This window comes from Eublepharis macularius, chromosome 4 (assembly GCF_028583425.1).
Source record: "Eublepharis macularius isolate TG4126 chromosome 4, MPM_Emac_v1.0, whole genome shotgun sequence".
NCBI classification, from domain to species: Eukaryota; Metazoa; Chordata; class Lepidosauria; order Squamata; family Eublepharidae; genus Eublepharis; species Eublepharis macularius.
In genome coordinates, this window is record NC_072793.1 from 46,761,994 (window position 1) to 46,774,468 (window position 12,475).

A 12,475-nucleotide genomic window follows, 5' to 3' on the forward strand; every position below is an offset into this window, starting at 1 on the left:
GGGAACTCTGCCTAAAGGGGTGCAAAGAGTAAAACCACCAAATATTATTTCATCTTGGCTGCGGACTTGGGTTTGTTGCACAGCCCAGTCAGAATTCTTACCTTTTGAACTCAAATCACAAAATAAATTATGCAGAGATGTTTGCTTTTCCCATTTATTTTACAGTCTCTGTACTTCTTTATTAAAAATATACAACTCTTGTGACGCAAGAAGTATACGCCGCCCTAAGCAGAGATGTCATCTTGGTAATTATGAAGTGGGAGGCACAACCCTTATTTCGTGCCAGCTATTAACAGCACTACTAGGTTTGCAGTGGTGAGCATCTTGGGATGATTACGGTCAGTGGAACGGTCCTGAGTTCATTCATGCAAGTTTCCTCAACATCCCCCAGGGCGTTTATTCTTAATGAAGGCGGGGGGGGGGGGGGAGATCAGAATCTTGGCGGGGCCCAGACAACCACAAAACAGTGACAAGAAGTTATCAAAGCAGATCTTTCCCTGGAAGTTCCCTTAAGGGAGCTGACAGTTGCCTCAGTTGAGGGACAGAGGCTTCATCAAGTATGCAGCTGCTCCTCCTTTCCCCTATTTCGGGGGGCAGAGGGCAACGGAAGATAAAGTGCAACCAGAAACTTCATCACAGTAAGAGACAAAGAACCTGTAACAGGTAGCTGGACCAGTCTTTCGCCTGGATCTTGAACCAGATCCTCCCATGTCAAGCACATTCATGAAGGCGGCACCAAGCGGAGGCCCAGTCTTAAAAGGACAGAAGCAGAGATGGGTGCACATGAGTGGGTATCTGGTTAAGAACAACTTTATCCCAGCTGATAAATAGATAGAGAGGCTGTCAGTAAGTCTCTCAGAAGCCAGGGCTCCTCTTAGGACTTCAATGGGGTCTGCTCAGTCAGGTTGCGCACATCTTCCAGGAACTGCTTGGGAGTCAGGATGTGGGATGAGCCTTTGCAGCAGAGAAGAAAAAACGTGCAGGATTACCATAGGAGCCCATCACAGCCCATGCAAATTCTGCTGATCTACTTGCAGTCGCACTAAATCCTCTGCAGTGCTATGATTTTGCAGCATGTCACACAGGCCGCACAAAAGTAGTTTTAATTGCACTGGCAGCAGCCTGAATCTCACTTCCAGCATCCAACAAGCCACCTTCACTAGCTACCTCCCACAAAACAGGCCACTGTTACGACTGAATCAAAGACCATTCCTGCCTCCAACACTTAAGGAAGGAAATAGCAAGTTTCTTCTGAGAGCTCTGACACAGTCTGCAGCAGATTTTAGTTCACGAGCATTCGGACACACAAAGGAGACAGTAGTACCCAACAAGGCCATGTCTAGAGTCGATACACAGATGTTAAAATGTTTTGACCAGAAATAAGCAGCAGATATTCTAAGCCAATCTTTCCCTCCACAATGACAGAATTATCCCATGCCAGATGTGCTCTCTATGAGCCTAGAAAGTTATTGTCTAGTCCCAGATAACTTACCTGAACACACAGCCTGACGTTAATGGCATGCATTTTAATCTCTGACTGAGGTGATCATCCTTCTCTTCAAGCAGCAATTATGCGTCTCAACATGTATAGCAACATTTCTTCTTCCTTGACAAGCATTCTCTGCGTCACTGACTCTCCGAAATGGTTCATGCCCTGAAGAGCGAGTTTTGCCTTCGCCATGCCCCCTGCTGGTACACTTACCAATCAGCACCTCCCACTTGCCATCAGTGGCCTCTGTGACTTCATAGGCACAGCGCATCTCTGACATGGTTACTCCTCCCAGCACGTAAATAATGAGGCGGGGACCTGTCCGGTACTCAGTTGCTGTCTTGGTCTTGTGCCAATGACCAAAGCGAGCACTATGGAAGAGAGATACATATGTGCATAGGGGGACCACTTATAAGAAGACTGATAGCTATAAGCACTTCAGACAGCCAGACTGGCTCCATCATGAGGTCAATTTTACACACATTAGTCTAGCATACTTTTAATTCAGGCAACTGCCTATTAACAGTTTTCAGTGCAGGACTAATTGCATGTGCAGTAAGAAGTTGGGTGTGTGTGTATATATATATATGTGAGTCTGATTAAAGCAACAGACATTTATCAGCCTCCCCACCCAAGAAGCGAAGTACAATTATAAAAGTTTGAAGAAAAGAGTCTTCACACTTGCAGGTAAATCCATTGCTCTTGAGCCTCATACACGGTTTGTTGCGACAGAATGCACACAAAAAGAGCAGTTTCTTCTTACTTCCTCTTGCAACCATCAACTAAAGCCCTGCTGGCTCACACTTTCAGCGATTTTTACACACCCCCTCCCTGCAAACCCTTACCCGCCAAGCCTATCTGAGCTTCATCAATATACCTTCTTTCTCTGGTGCCTGAATACAGTCAGACCCATTGTGCACTAGCAGCTCCAAGGTGCTACAGACACTTTCTTGGGTACATACTTCTTAAAACAGGAGAAGACATTATGATGCTCCCCTGTAATTAAACTGCTTCACATACCATTCTGATCACTTCTTGTATTGGTTCTAAACTGCCCTGTGCCTCAGAATATGTTACAGTCATACACAGATGGCTAACCTGTGCATTTCCCCCCTCCCTTTCCCCCCTCCCAGAGATCTAACACCAACAAGTGGACCAATGATTCAAATCTGTGCGTGTGTGCGCATGTTGGTGATGGAGGAGGATGATTCAGCATTACAAATAGTGACACTTTTGCTCACCTCACAGCAGTTTGAGAGCAGGGGCCTGGAGCAGGGCAAGAGACATAAGGCCACAACTTCTTGTCCAACTTGTCGTCAATGGCATCCTGTGAGAACACAGAGAAGAGATGGGGTCAGCATCCTACATGGATGGAAAAATAAATAAGGCTCCAGGCTTCATTACATCCTCTGATGGACTTGCAAAAGAGGTCAAGGTTCAAGGTGAGCCATTCAGCAATTTGAAGAAGAAAAGGCAAGGGAAAACCCACGTGGCAGGTCCTGAACACTTGAACACACCATGGGAAGGCTAACCTAACAACACAGACAGGAACATAAGGCAGATTACAGAAGACACCTTGAACTGCCACAGCTGATTCACCCTTCATTTCAAAACTTGGTGACTTGACATTTGCTTCTCTAAAAAACTCTCCTTTGGGGCAAAAGTACTCTTGCTCTCCCTCGTGAAGTATTACTCACAGCTCAACCTCTGGGAGATGGGACCACTGCTATGCAACTCTCAGCCCACTGGCATGCAAGCTGGCTCTATGAACAAGCCTACACTATATGACAACAGGGTAATGCTTTATAAATAGGAACTTTCCATTAATCCTGTTCACTGGCTTTTTACAGTGGGAGCTTAACATTTCGTGCAGCCCTTCTCACAGAGATACATGGAGCTGGCTGGAAGGTTGGGTGGATGAGGAGGCTCCCTTGATTGGATTAACTAATGGATGGGAGCTGGGTCAACTGCTTGCCTGCAAATCCTCAAGAGGGCAGTATCAAAATGAATTGTCAAAGAAACTGAATCCATGCCATTCCATGTCCTGTGATGAAGAGTGGCCATGGCACAAGTTAAATTGGATCATACCTAGATGTGTCACCTATAAGCACACCCCAAACAAGGTAAACTCTGATGAGTGCCTGTGAGCAAGTGCCCAGCAAAATGGAAACTGTGTTGCTTGAATGGACCCAAGGAAGGGTCCGGGTGATTTCACTACAGGTAGACTGGCCTGCAGTCTGCATCTTAAAGTGCTTGCAGATGGTTCTAGGAGACAGGATCATATATGTGGTTTCAATGCATTTTATTCATGTTAACCAGAACCCCTGGAATTCAGAGGTCTGCGAACCTGGCTAAGGCATTAAAGGCTCAAAGAAGATGGTAAAGGAGACCTACAGACTAAGAAGAAGATTTGCTAAGTTCTGGTTAAACTAGACAGAGCCGTTTATGGGAACCTTTGGATAAGTAGCTGGAGGTGAAAGATAATTTGTAGTCAAACTAGCCAAGGCACCTATAAGAGTCTCTTGCTCCATAAATGTTTGGAAATTTGAGGAATTATAAATAAATAATTGGTTGGTTGGTTCAGTTGCAAGAAGATGGCGTAACTGATCGTTTGATCTGCTTACTGTTTTCTGCTATACTCACCAATGCAGCAGAAGTAAAGCTAGGCACAAATGTGGGCGACTGCTTCTTCCCTGCTATCACTGAGAAGACCCAAACTAATCATATCCTCTACCACTGAGGTACTGTCCACTTTACAGCTTTTAGATGTTACCATCACTGCCACTGAGTAAGGTAATATAACTGTGTGTGTCTGTCCATCCAGCTTTGTTGCTGGCCTGGAGAACTCATTTGTAGCTTTTACGCCATGTTGGCGGTAGAAAATGTTGTTAAATTGCAAAAAGCTGACTTACAGTGACACAATAAGGTTTTCAAGACAAGAAACAAACAGAGGTGGTTTCCCTCTGCCTGGCTCCGTGCAGCAACCCTGGACTCTTTTGGTGGTCTCCCATCCAAGCACTAATCCAGGGCAACCCTGCTTAGCTTCTCAGATCAGACACAATTGGGCTAGCCTAGGAGCTTTACCCCATTACTAGGATACTGGGCTGCTGTGTTTAACAGAAGTTTAAATCCATAAATCGAATCAATAGTGTGCATGGTTTGTCTTGATCGCAGTAGAATCCTGACAAGACTTAGGGCAGAGTGGAGTACAGTGCAATATCTACACTAAATGCACAAGCAGGGTGCTTTAGTCAGAGTGTACAATGGCTTCCTACCACTTTATTCCCCAAATCTTACAACTGATTTCCTAATGACTGTGGGGTGTCCAGGCTGCCAAGATGGAAGATGTCCTTCCTCTGCTCCTGGTTCTGTGCTACAGTACTTAATCAAGAACACAATATTTTTGCCTTACATGCTACAAGGCACTAGTGCTGCTTTGGTCTCACCATTTCTCATCTTGACATGGAAGTTCTGAACAGCCTACCACAGTGAACCCCCTTTTATATAGCTTCTCTCTCTCTAGAGGCAGATGCTCTCAGCAGTGAATCACTGAGACTTCCCATGATAGGTGTTGCAAAGATAATCTCTCCCTGAACCTCCCCTTCCTCTGGTCCTTGTATACCTCCATGACATCCTTTAGAATGGGGGTCCATCGAGAGAGCTGGTAGGTAGATTCCAATCTCACTTTCCTCACAGGTTTCATTTGTCCACTGTCCTGTAAGGAGAAAACCAGTAATGGGCGAACAGCACTGGAGGGTACATGTGGGGGGCAGGGTGGAAAGCAGGAAAGAAACAGAGTAGGAATAGCAAAGTCTGCAAGGAGACTGGTGGCTTACCTAACTGGGTCCAGCTGTTCTGGTCAAAGAGAGGTGGCAAGAGAGAAAAAGAACATACAGCTGATTGAGCAAAGAGAGAGACCAGCAGAGATAAGAACACCTGCATTCCTTCCTCAGGGGAATCCACCTTCAACAGAAAAACCAGAAGTTTTTCCTCTCCAGCACCTTCCAAGGCCCCCACATCACAGTGGTGATACTATACACATTCCATTACCCAACTCAAATTCCTCAAAAAGCCTTGGTATACCTGTCTACGTAGCACATACGACATGGCATGCGGATTAATTACCTCTGGCATGATGGGGGCACCCAGGCAGTGCATATTGTAGAGGACATCTCTCTCGTGCTGTATGTTGGCATGCTGGATGAGCTTCATAAGGTTCTCCTCATTGATGCCTATGCCAAGGGAATACAGCTCAGACACAGCACGCCAGGATTCTGTACTTGGCCAGGGGTTATCGGAGCATGGGCCCTTCTGCTCTTCACCCCTCCCAGACCAGTTACCCCACACAATGAGTATGTGGCACACAAACATCTAAGATGGGACATGTTTAGGAGGAATCACAGGTCCCCCATTAGGAAGACAGCATCCCTAAGGTTCCAAACAAACACACCTTAGCCTAGCTCAGACAACAGGGAGGCAGGCTGGTGTATTTGTGCAGAGGATGGGAACAAGAAGCTACATGCAATGTACTCATCCTTTCCTTTACCACAACCCTTATAGTTGCTGGGAGGGGAGAAAGTGAGCAGGGAGTACCATTCTGGAGAAAGACGCAAAGCAGGATAATGCGAATTTTGTCAAATGCTGGCACATTGGCATCCAGGACAATCGGCACAATAATCTTCATAGGATTTTTGACTTTCTCTCCATCCACATCTGCACCCGTGGCCAGGTCCTAGGAAACAGGAATTGCCTCTTTTCAGTTGCTTTAAAGAGCAATAGTTCAACAGCGCTGCAACAGACTCGCCTCCCAAGGTAAAAGAAGAGTATTAACCAAGAGTATTAACATTTATTGTGTGTATGCCTGGCCTGAGCACTGAGGCAGCCTCAGGGCTTTTCGGAGCTTCCTCGCTGCTCCTGGGTATAGTTTAAGCTACTATTTGTTAAATAAACGCTGGTTAGTCTACCTTATATACATGACAGTCCACACTTTGTTCATTAACCCCAGTTAGTCTCCTGCTTGCCTCCTTTCCGACCTCCAAGGATCATCCCTGGATACTGCCCCACATTCCCTTGCGTTGCCAGGCTGCGAGTACTAAGTGTGCCGCCTGTTTGCAGTTGATCAGTTATCAATAAATGAGAACGGACTAAGGAAGCGATACACCTCGCCTCCTCACTCTCAGCTAAGAGTCGTCAGTCTCTCTCCTTTTCTCTCTTGCTGCCTCACCAAATGCCCTGAACTTTTAAACTCTGAAAAAAGGGAAACATTTTACAACCCAGCTCTTGGTGTTTTGTTGCCTTTTATATTTCTCCTCCAGAGCAGCTGAAATCTTTGGAGCACATCCCTGCTAAGCGAGCCACAACTAGCAGGGGAGAGAAGACATAGTTGTTTCTCTTTGGGAGCAAACCTAAGCAGGTTTTCTCAGAAGTAAGCTAGGCAATGAAGCTTACTCCCAGGAAGGAGCCTTTAGGATTGCATCCTTAGTGTATGCCAGAAGCTAAGAAGAATGCTGCTACTAAACAAACTGAGATTTCTCTATTTAGACATCATGACAAAACATAGATAGCAGAAACTGCAACTGACAAAGGTACAAATACTGATTCAGAATCTCAGTTCTGGACCCACCAAACCACCAGAAGTTTTGGGAAGCCTGCATTCAGACATCACGTTAAACCAGAAATCAAACTATGTTTTAGTCTCCGAGTGATTCTTTAAAGTGATTCTCACCTGCTCCACACCGCACAGCTTCTCCACAGTGCCCTTGAAGTTATTCATACAGTCCTCTGCAAGGTGCAGATGTGTGGAATACTGCAGAGTGGAAAAGAAGGGGGCGTGGATCATGTTAATCAGCCACAGGCCTAAGCTATCCCTCCCTCTTCCTTCCCAGGCAAACTATCTGCTCATGGGAAGCAGACCCTCTAATGGGCAAATAGTGGCAAAGCAGAAGTTGAGGAGGTACCTATAGAAGTCACAGGGCTGTACTTATTACAAAGAAAACAAAACAATTCTTCATCGAGACAACCCAAATGCTGCAAATTAAGCATTTTTGTCTACCTTTCTTTATTTGCATTATTTATTCGGCTTCTGCTACTCAGGGGTACAAGCAAGGAGTGAAACAGGGCAACGAAGCCTCAGGCATTGGAAAATCCTACCGAGCTCCCTTGTTGACTTTAGAAACATTGCGCACACACTTTCAAGCCCATCTCTGCAACCATTATGGCTAGAAACACCAGGAAAAGAGAGGGTTCTCGAGATGCTTTGATTCTCCTGCTCTTGCACACAGCCATGTAGCCTGATCCACTGGCAGTACACAACACTCAACAAAGTAACTCAAAAGAGATCTACATCCTCAGAAGTACTGGTTGTACCTCTGCACAGAAATTCCTCAATCTAGTTTCAGGGTCAGCAATGCCCCCAAGCAAATGAGTGCTAGACTGGAGGCCCTGTGGGATATGATGCCAATTACCACAGGGAAGAAACCACAGCACTTCAGGAATCATGCTGCAGAACAGCATGCAGCCAATTCCCTTACTGAAGGCAGAAGCAGTTTCTCTCTGTCTCCTGCATTTCCATATTCAGCTCAGAAAAGAATTAGTAGCCCATAAGCAAGCTCCAGCTTCTTGACTGCTTTACCTTGTGAAGCTCTTTCTGATATTGGGGCATTTTCTTCAGGATCTGTGATAAGTCTTTGATATTGGCCTGGGATGGAAACAGAGAAGTCAATAACCAAACAAGTTTCCTCACAATCAGTGGCACAAACAGTGACAGAGAGGTTTTAAAATTCAGTCCCCATGTGAATGTGTGACTGAGAGTTGAGTTGGGCTGCCACAACCCTCCTGTTAACATGTATTTTAGCCTTAAGTCAGCAGCTTCAGAAGTTAAGGACTACCCATCTACATCTTGTGATCAACGACAGCATGGATGGTTCCATTTTGTCTTGCCTACCCCTTCTGATTGAAGGCTCTCCCTGTGACAAAGCTAGCTGTTCCTAAACTGCTTTGAGAAACGCCTCTGAGAAACGCCTCTCTCATGGATTCACATATATTATCATTACTCCTGCTCCTCCATTCTAGGGCCAAGATTTCCCTGTTAACTGTTATCCCAATTTTGTTTTCCCCAAGCCAAGCTCTTCTTGGCTTGCCCATGCCGCAGGAACTGCTGTTTGGGGAGCACCAACTTCCTATCCAGAAGGGCCAGAGAATGGGAGATGAAAGTATATAACACTGTTTTTTCTGTTGAAACTTAGAGTTAAGTTACAAGGGACGAATTACACGAGAATGAGCATGTGAAGGGAATCGCAATATTAGCTGGGAAGCTAAGTTTTAAAAGAGATCGGAAGGATTTGTCAATTTCCCCTCTCCACAGAGCCAGGGAGATGGCTGCTCAGAAGGTTTATTTCCTGTTGCCTCTCAGATGGGGAGGTGAAACTGACAAGAGACTTCAGGAGGCAAAGAGGAAATTAACAAACCCTCTGAGCAGGGATCTCCCCTGGCTCTGTAGAGAGGGGAAATTGACAAAGCCTTCCCATCTCTTTTAAAACTCATTTTCCCAGCTAACATTGCGACTCCCTTCATGTGTTCATCCTCATGTAATCCGTCTCTTCTAGTTTAGCTCTTGGTCCTTGTCCCATAAGCTGACTGGATAGACAAGAACTATATATAAGCCACTTTGAATTCCACAGATGAAGAATAATAAACAGATACAGGCCTAATAGAATTACCTTGTCTGTGGTGAGTCTTTTGCTCTCACAAAAAGTACGTAGGAGCTCAGTCACTTTCCTGTGGAAGGAAGTTACAACAAGAACTAGAACCCAACAGAACATACCACAGTGATGGGACTCAGCCTCTTCAATAAAGGAGAGAGTTCTATGTGGCCCATGAAGGCTAGGGTTCCCAGCAGCAACCAGGACTTCAACACTGGGAAGAGTGTGTGTGTGGGGAGGGAGTCTGCCTTCTTTTAGACCCAAACTGTAACTGAGCAACCCTGAGAAGTGCGGCTACAACTACAGAAAAGGTCGCCTCAGACACATCTAGGATGGTCACAACTGAAGGGGTGTGTGTGTGTGTGTAAAGGGACAAGTGCTCACTTGGACACATCAGCAATGTGCATGTGGCGCAGCTGCATCCAGAGGTCATCGTCCTCATCCAGAAGTACCACTTTTTCCCGTGCATCGCTGATACCTGTAGATTCATATCTGAAGGACAGAGAAGCAAAATAAAAAAAGAGGCTAGATAATACACACACACACAGTCTCTCAGTGGGGAGGCAGAATTCTCTTTCACGTGCCCTTGCTGTGCCTCCCCACTCCGTGTTTCTCACCTGTAAGTGTCCTGCTCAATGTTAAGCAGGTCGTAGGCCATGGCCTGGAAGGTGAGTTCATGCAGAAGTGGAGACACGACATCATAACTTCGATCCACAATCAGGAGCTGAGAGCGAGATTTGTCAGGGCCCTGAGAACAGTGAAAAACAGAGGACAGAAGCTGTGATGGCTCATCCAGTCCAGCATTCTGTTCACACAGTGGCCAACCAGCTGCTTCTAGGAGTCCCACAAGCAGGAGGATGGCAACAGCATCTTCATACCTATGCTCCCAGCAACTGCCTCTGGTACTGGAGGGAGTAGATATCCATCATGACTAGCAGCCATTGATAGCCCTGTCCTCCATGGACTTGCCCGCCCTCCATTCAAAGTCTTCCAAGTTGGCAGCTGCCACCACATCCTGTTGCAGCAAGTTCCACAATTTAACTATGCATTGTGTGAAGAAGTCTGTCCTTTTGTCTGTTCTGAATCTCCCACTCCTCAGCTTCAGTGGATGACCTCAGTTTCTAGAATTATGAAAGAGGGTGTCTCCACATCATGCATAATTTTATAGGTTTCTCTCATGTCTCCCTTTATTTGCCTTTTGTCTAAGCTAAACAGCCTTCAGCATTTGAACTGGTCCTCATAGAGCAGTTGCTCTTCTAGCCCCCGATCATTTTGGTGGCTCTTTTCGGCACCTTTTCAAGCTCCATAATATCCTTTTCCAGATGCGGTGACCAGAACTGTACACAATATGCCAAGTGTGGTCTCACCACAAGGGTGACATGACGATGACAGTTTTGTTCTCTATTTCTTTTCTAATTATGGCCAGCACAGAATTTATGTTTCTCACAGCAGCGGCACAAGGGGTTGCCATTTTCAAAGAGCGATTCACTACCGCCCTAGATCCCTCTCTTGGTCTGCCACTGCCAGCTCAGATCCCATTAGTGGATATGTGAAGTTGGGATATTTTTTTGCCTCAATAGGTATCCATTTACATTTGCTCACACTGAATCTCATTCGCCATTTTAATGTCTTTTCCCTCAGTTTAGAGAGATCCTTTTGGAGCTCTTTGCAATCCATTTTTGTTTTAGCCACCCTAAATAATTTGGTGTCATCTGCAAACTTGGCCACCTCAGTACTCACCCCTAACTCATTTATGAACAAGCTGAAAAGCATCGGTCCCAACAGGGATCCCGGAGGGACATCGCTACTCATATCCCTCCATTATAAGAACTGACCATTTATTCCTATTCTCTACTTCCTGTTTTATAGTCAGTTTCCAATCCCTAAGAGGACTTGTCCTCTAAACTCGTAACTGTGAAGTCTGCTCAGTGAGGTTTGCTCATCAGCATGTCCCTCATTCTTACGCACTTCATGCACAGACAGCGCGGCCCCAGGAGGCACTCTGAACCATCTTTTAAATGCCAATCATAGAAAAAACAAAGGAAACAAGCATCAGTCCCTGTCCCTGCCACAGCTAGGCTGCTTCATTAGCTACCAGCTGCGTGCAATCTCTCCAACATGCAGAGGCACAGTCAGAAATGCAATTATTTAAATGTACAAAATCCCTTCCCAGTTGACAGCACGTAACTCCCATTAATGCAGAAATGACTCAGTAACTTGGACACGTCAGGCTGCTCAAGCTGCAGGGGAAAAGAGCTAGCCACTGCCTGCCTGTTCTTTGACCGCAGTTTACAAAAGCCCCCTTGACAAGGGAAACCCCTATTAGCCCTTTAAGGAGACCTACTACTGGGAAGCACAGCCCTTAGGTGAGGCTAAACATGGAAGGGAGTAGCCACAGTGTCCAGATAATGCTGTCCCAAGCATGGAAACAAAGGGTGGGTAGGTGGGGGGCAGCACACTGGCAGCTGCTGAAAGGTCCAGTTCATGAAGCCTTTTATTTTATAAAAAGAACAGCAGCAGGTTTTCCCCCTCCCCTCCCTGTTCATGTTGGGATTTATCAATAATAGCACTAAGTCTCCATTTCCAAGCCATGTAGCAAAGCTAGCCAGAACGAGGAAAACATTTTTGGTTTGAACATAAAGAGTGCAACGCACCTTTCAGCCAGTAGGGAGCAGGAAAAAATACAGCCGTTCCTTACTAAAACAACTGATATTTTCAGATGAAACAGGACAGAAAATCTTGCAGCTTTTTACAGACGAATTAAAAAAATAGCTGGGAGAGTGTTTTGATTCCTCATATGACAGACTCCTGGCTAAACCCTCTCTTACGCAGTATATTCTCATCAGCTCAGGAAAGAGCACTCTCAGTAATCAGCCCAATGACTTGGAACAGCCTAGGAGCAGAAGGCAGCCTGCACTGGCTGTTTTTCATAGGGCAAGCAAACTTGTTCTCTTATAAAGAGCACTTTGGGAGGTAAAGTTGGTTTTGTTGGTAGAGGGTGTAGAACGTAATAGCGGCTGCTTAGTAACTATTGAATAAAATAATATTTTAACTGTTTTTGCAACTTGGTAAACCACCTTGAGTCATCAGAAAAAGGCCTATGAAAGACTGTTCATAGGCCTCCCACGGACCACCTAGTTTACCCCTTCGTGTAAGTTTAAATTCGGCTCAACTCACTATAGGATGCAATGGGTAACTCTGTGAAAAGCACATTTTCTGGCTCTCTGGCAGAATATCCCAGCATTTTGCTGAACAGAACAAGCCAATAGTCAACAGCAACATTTGC

General features: G+C 45.6%; 1 protein-coding gene across 2 annotated transcripts in view; it reads right to left on the reverse strand.

The window, feature by feature from the left end:
* Positions 1–416: 416 nt before the first annotated feature.
* The window catches only part of LOC129328531 (syntaxin-binding protein 2-like), a 37,447-nt gene continuing 25,388 nt past the window's right edge, over positions 417–12,475 (reverse strand). For both annotated transcript variants that reach the window (XM_054977651.1, XM_054977649.1), the window contains 11 exons: positions 9,807–9,937; positions 9,574–9,681; positions 9,208–9,265; positions 8,121–8,186; positions 7,215–7,295; positions 6,083–6,221; positions 5,615–5,721; positions 5,112–5,204; positions 2,731–2,816; positions 1,703–1,860; positions 417–954 (listed from right to left, as the gene is read on the reverse strand). In XM_054977651.1, coding sequence (XP_054833626.1) covers positions 875–954; positions 1,703–1,860; positions 2,731–2,816; positions 5,112–5,204; positions 5,615–5,721; positions 6,083–6,221; positions 7,215–7,295; positions 8,121–8,186; positions 9,208–9,265; positions 9,574–9,681; positions 9,807–9,937 — 1,107 coding nt within the window. In that variant the 3' untranslated portion in view covers positions 417–874. The remainder of the gene's footprint in view (positions 955–1,702; positions 1,861–2,730; positions 2,817–5,111; positions 5,205–5,614; positions 5,722–6,082; positions 6,222–7,214; positions 7,296–8,120; positions 8,187–9,207; positions 9,266–9,573; positions 9,682–9,806; positions 9,938–12,475) is intronic.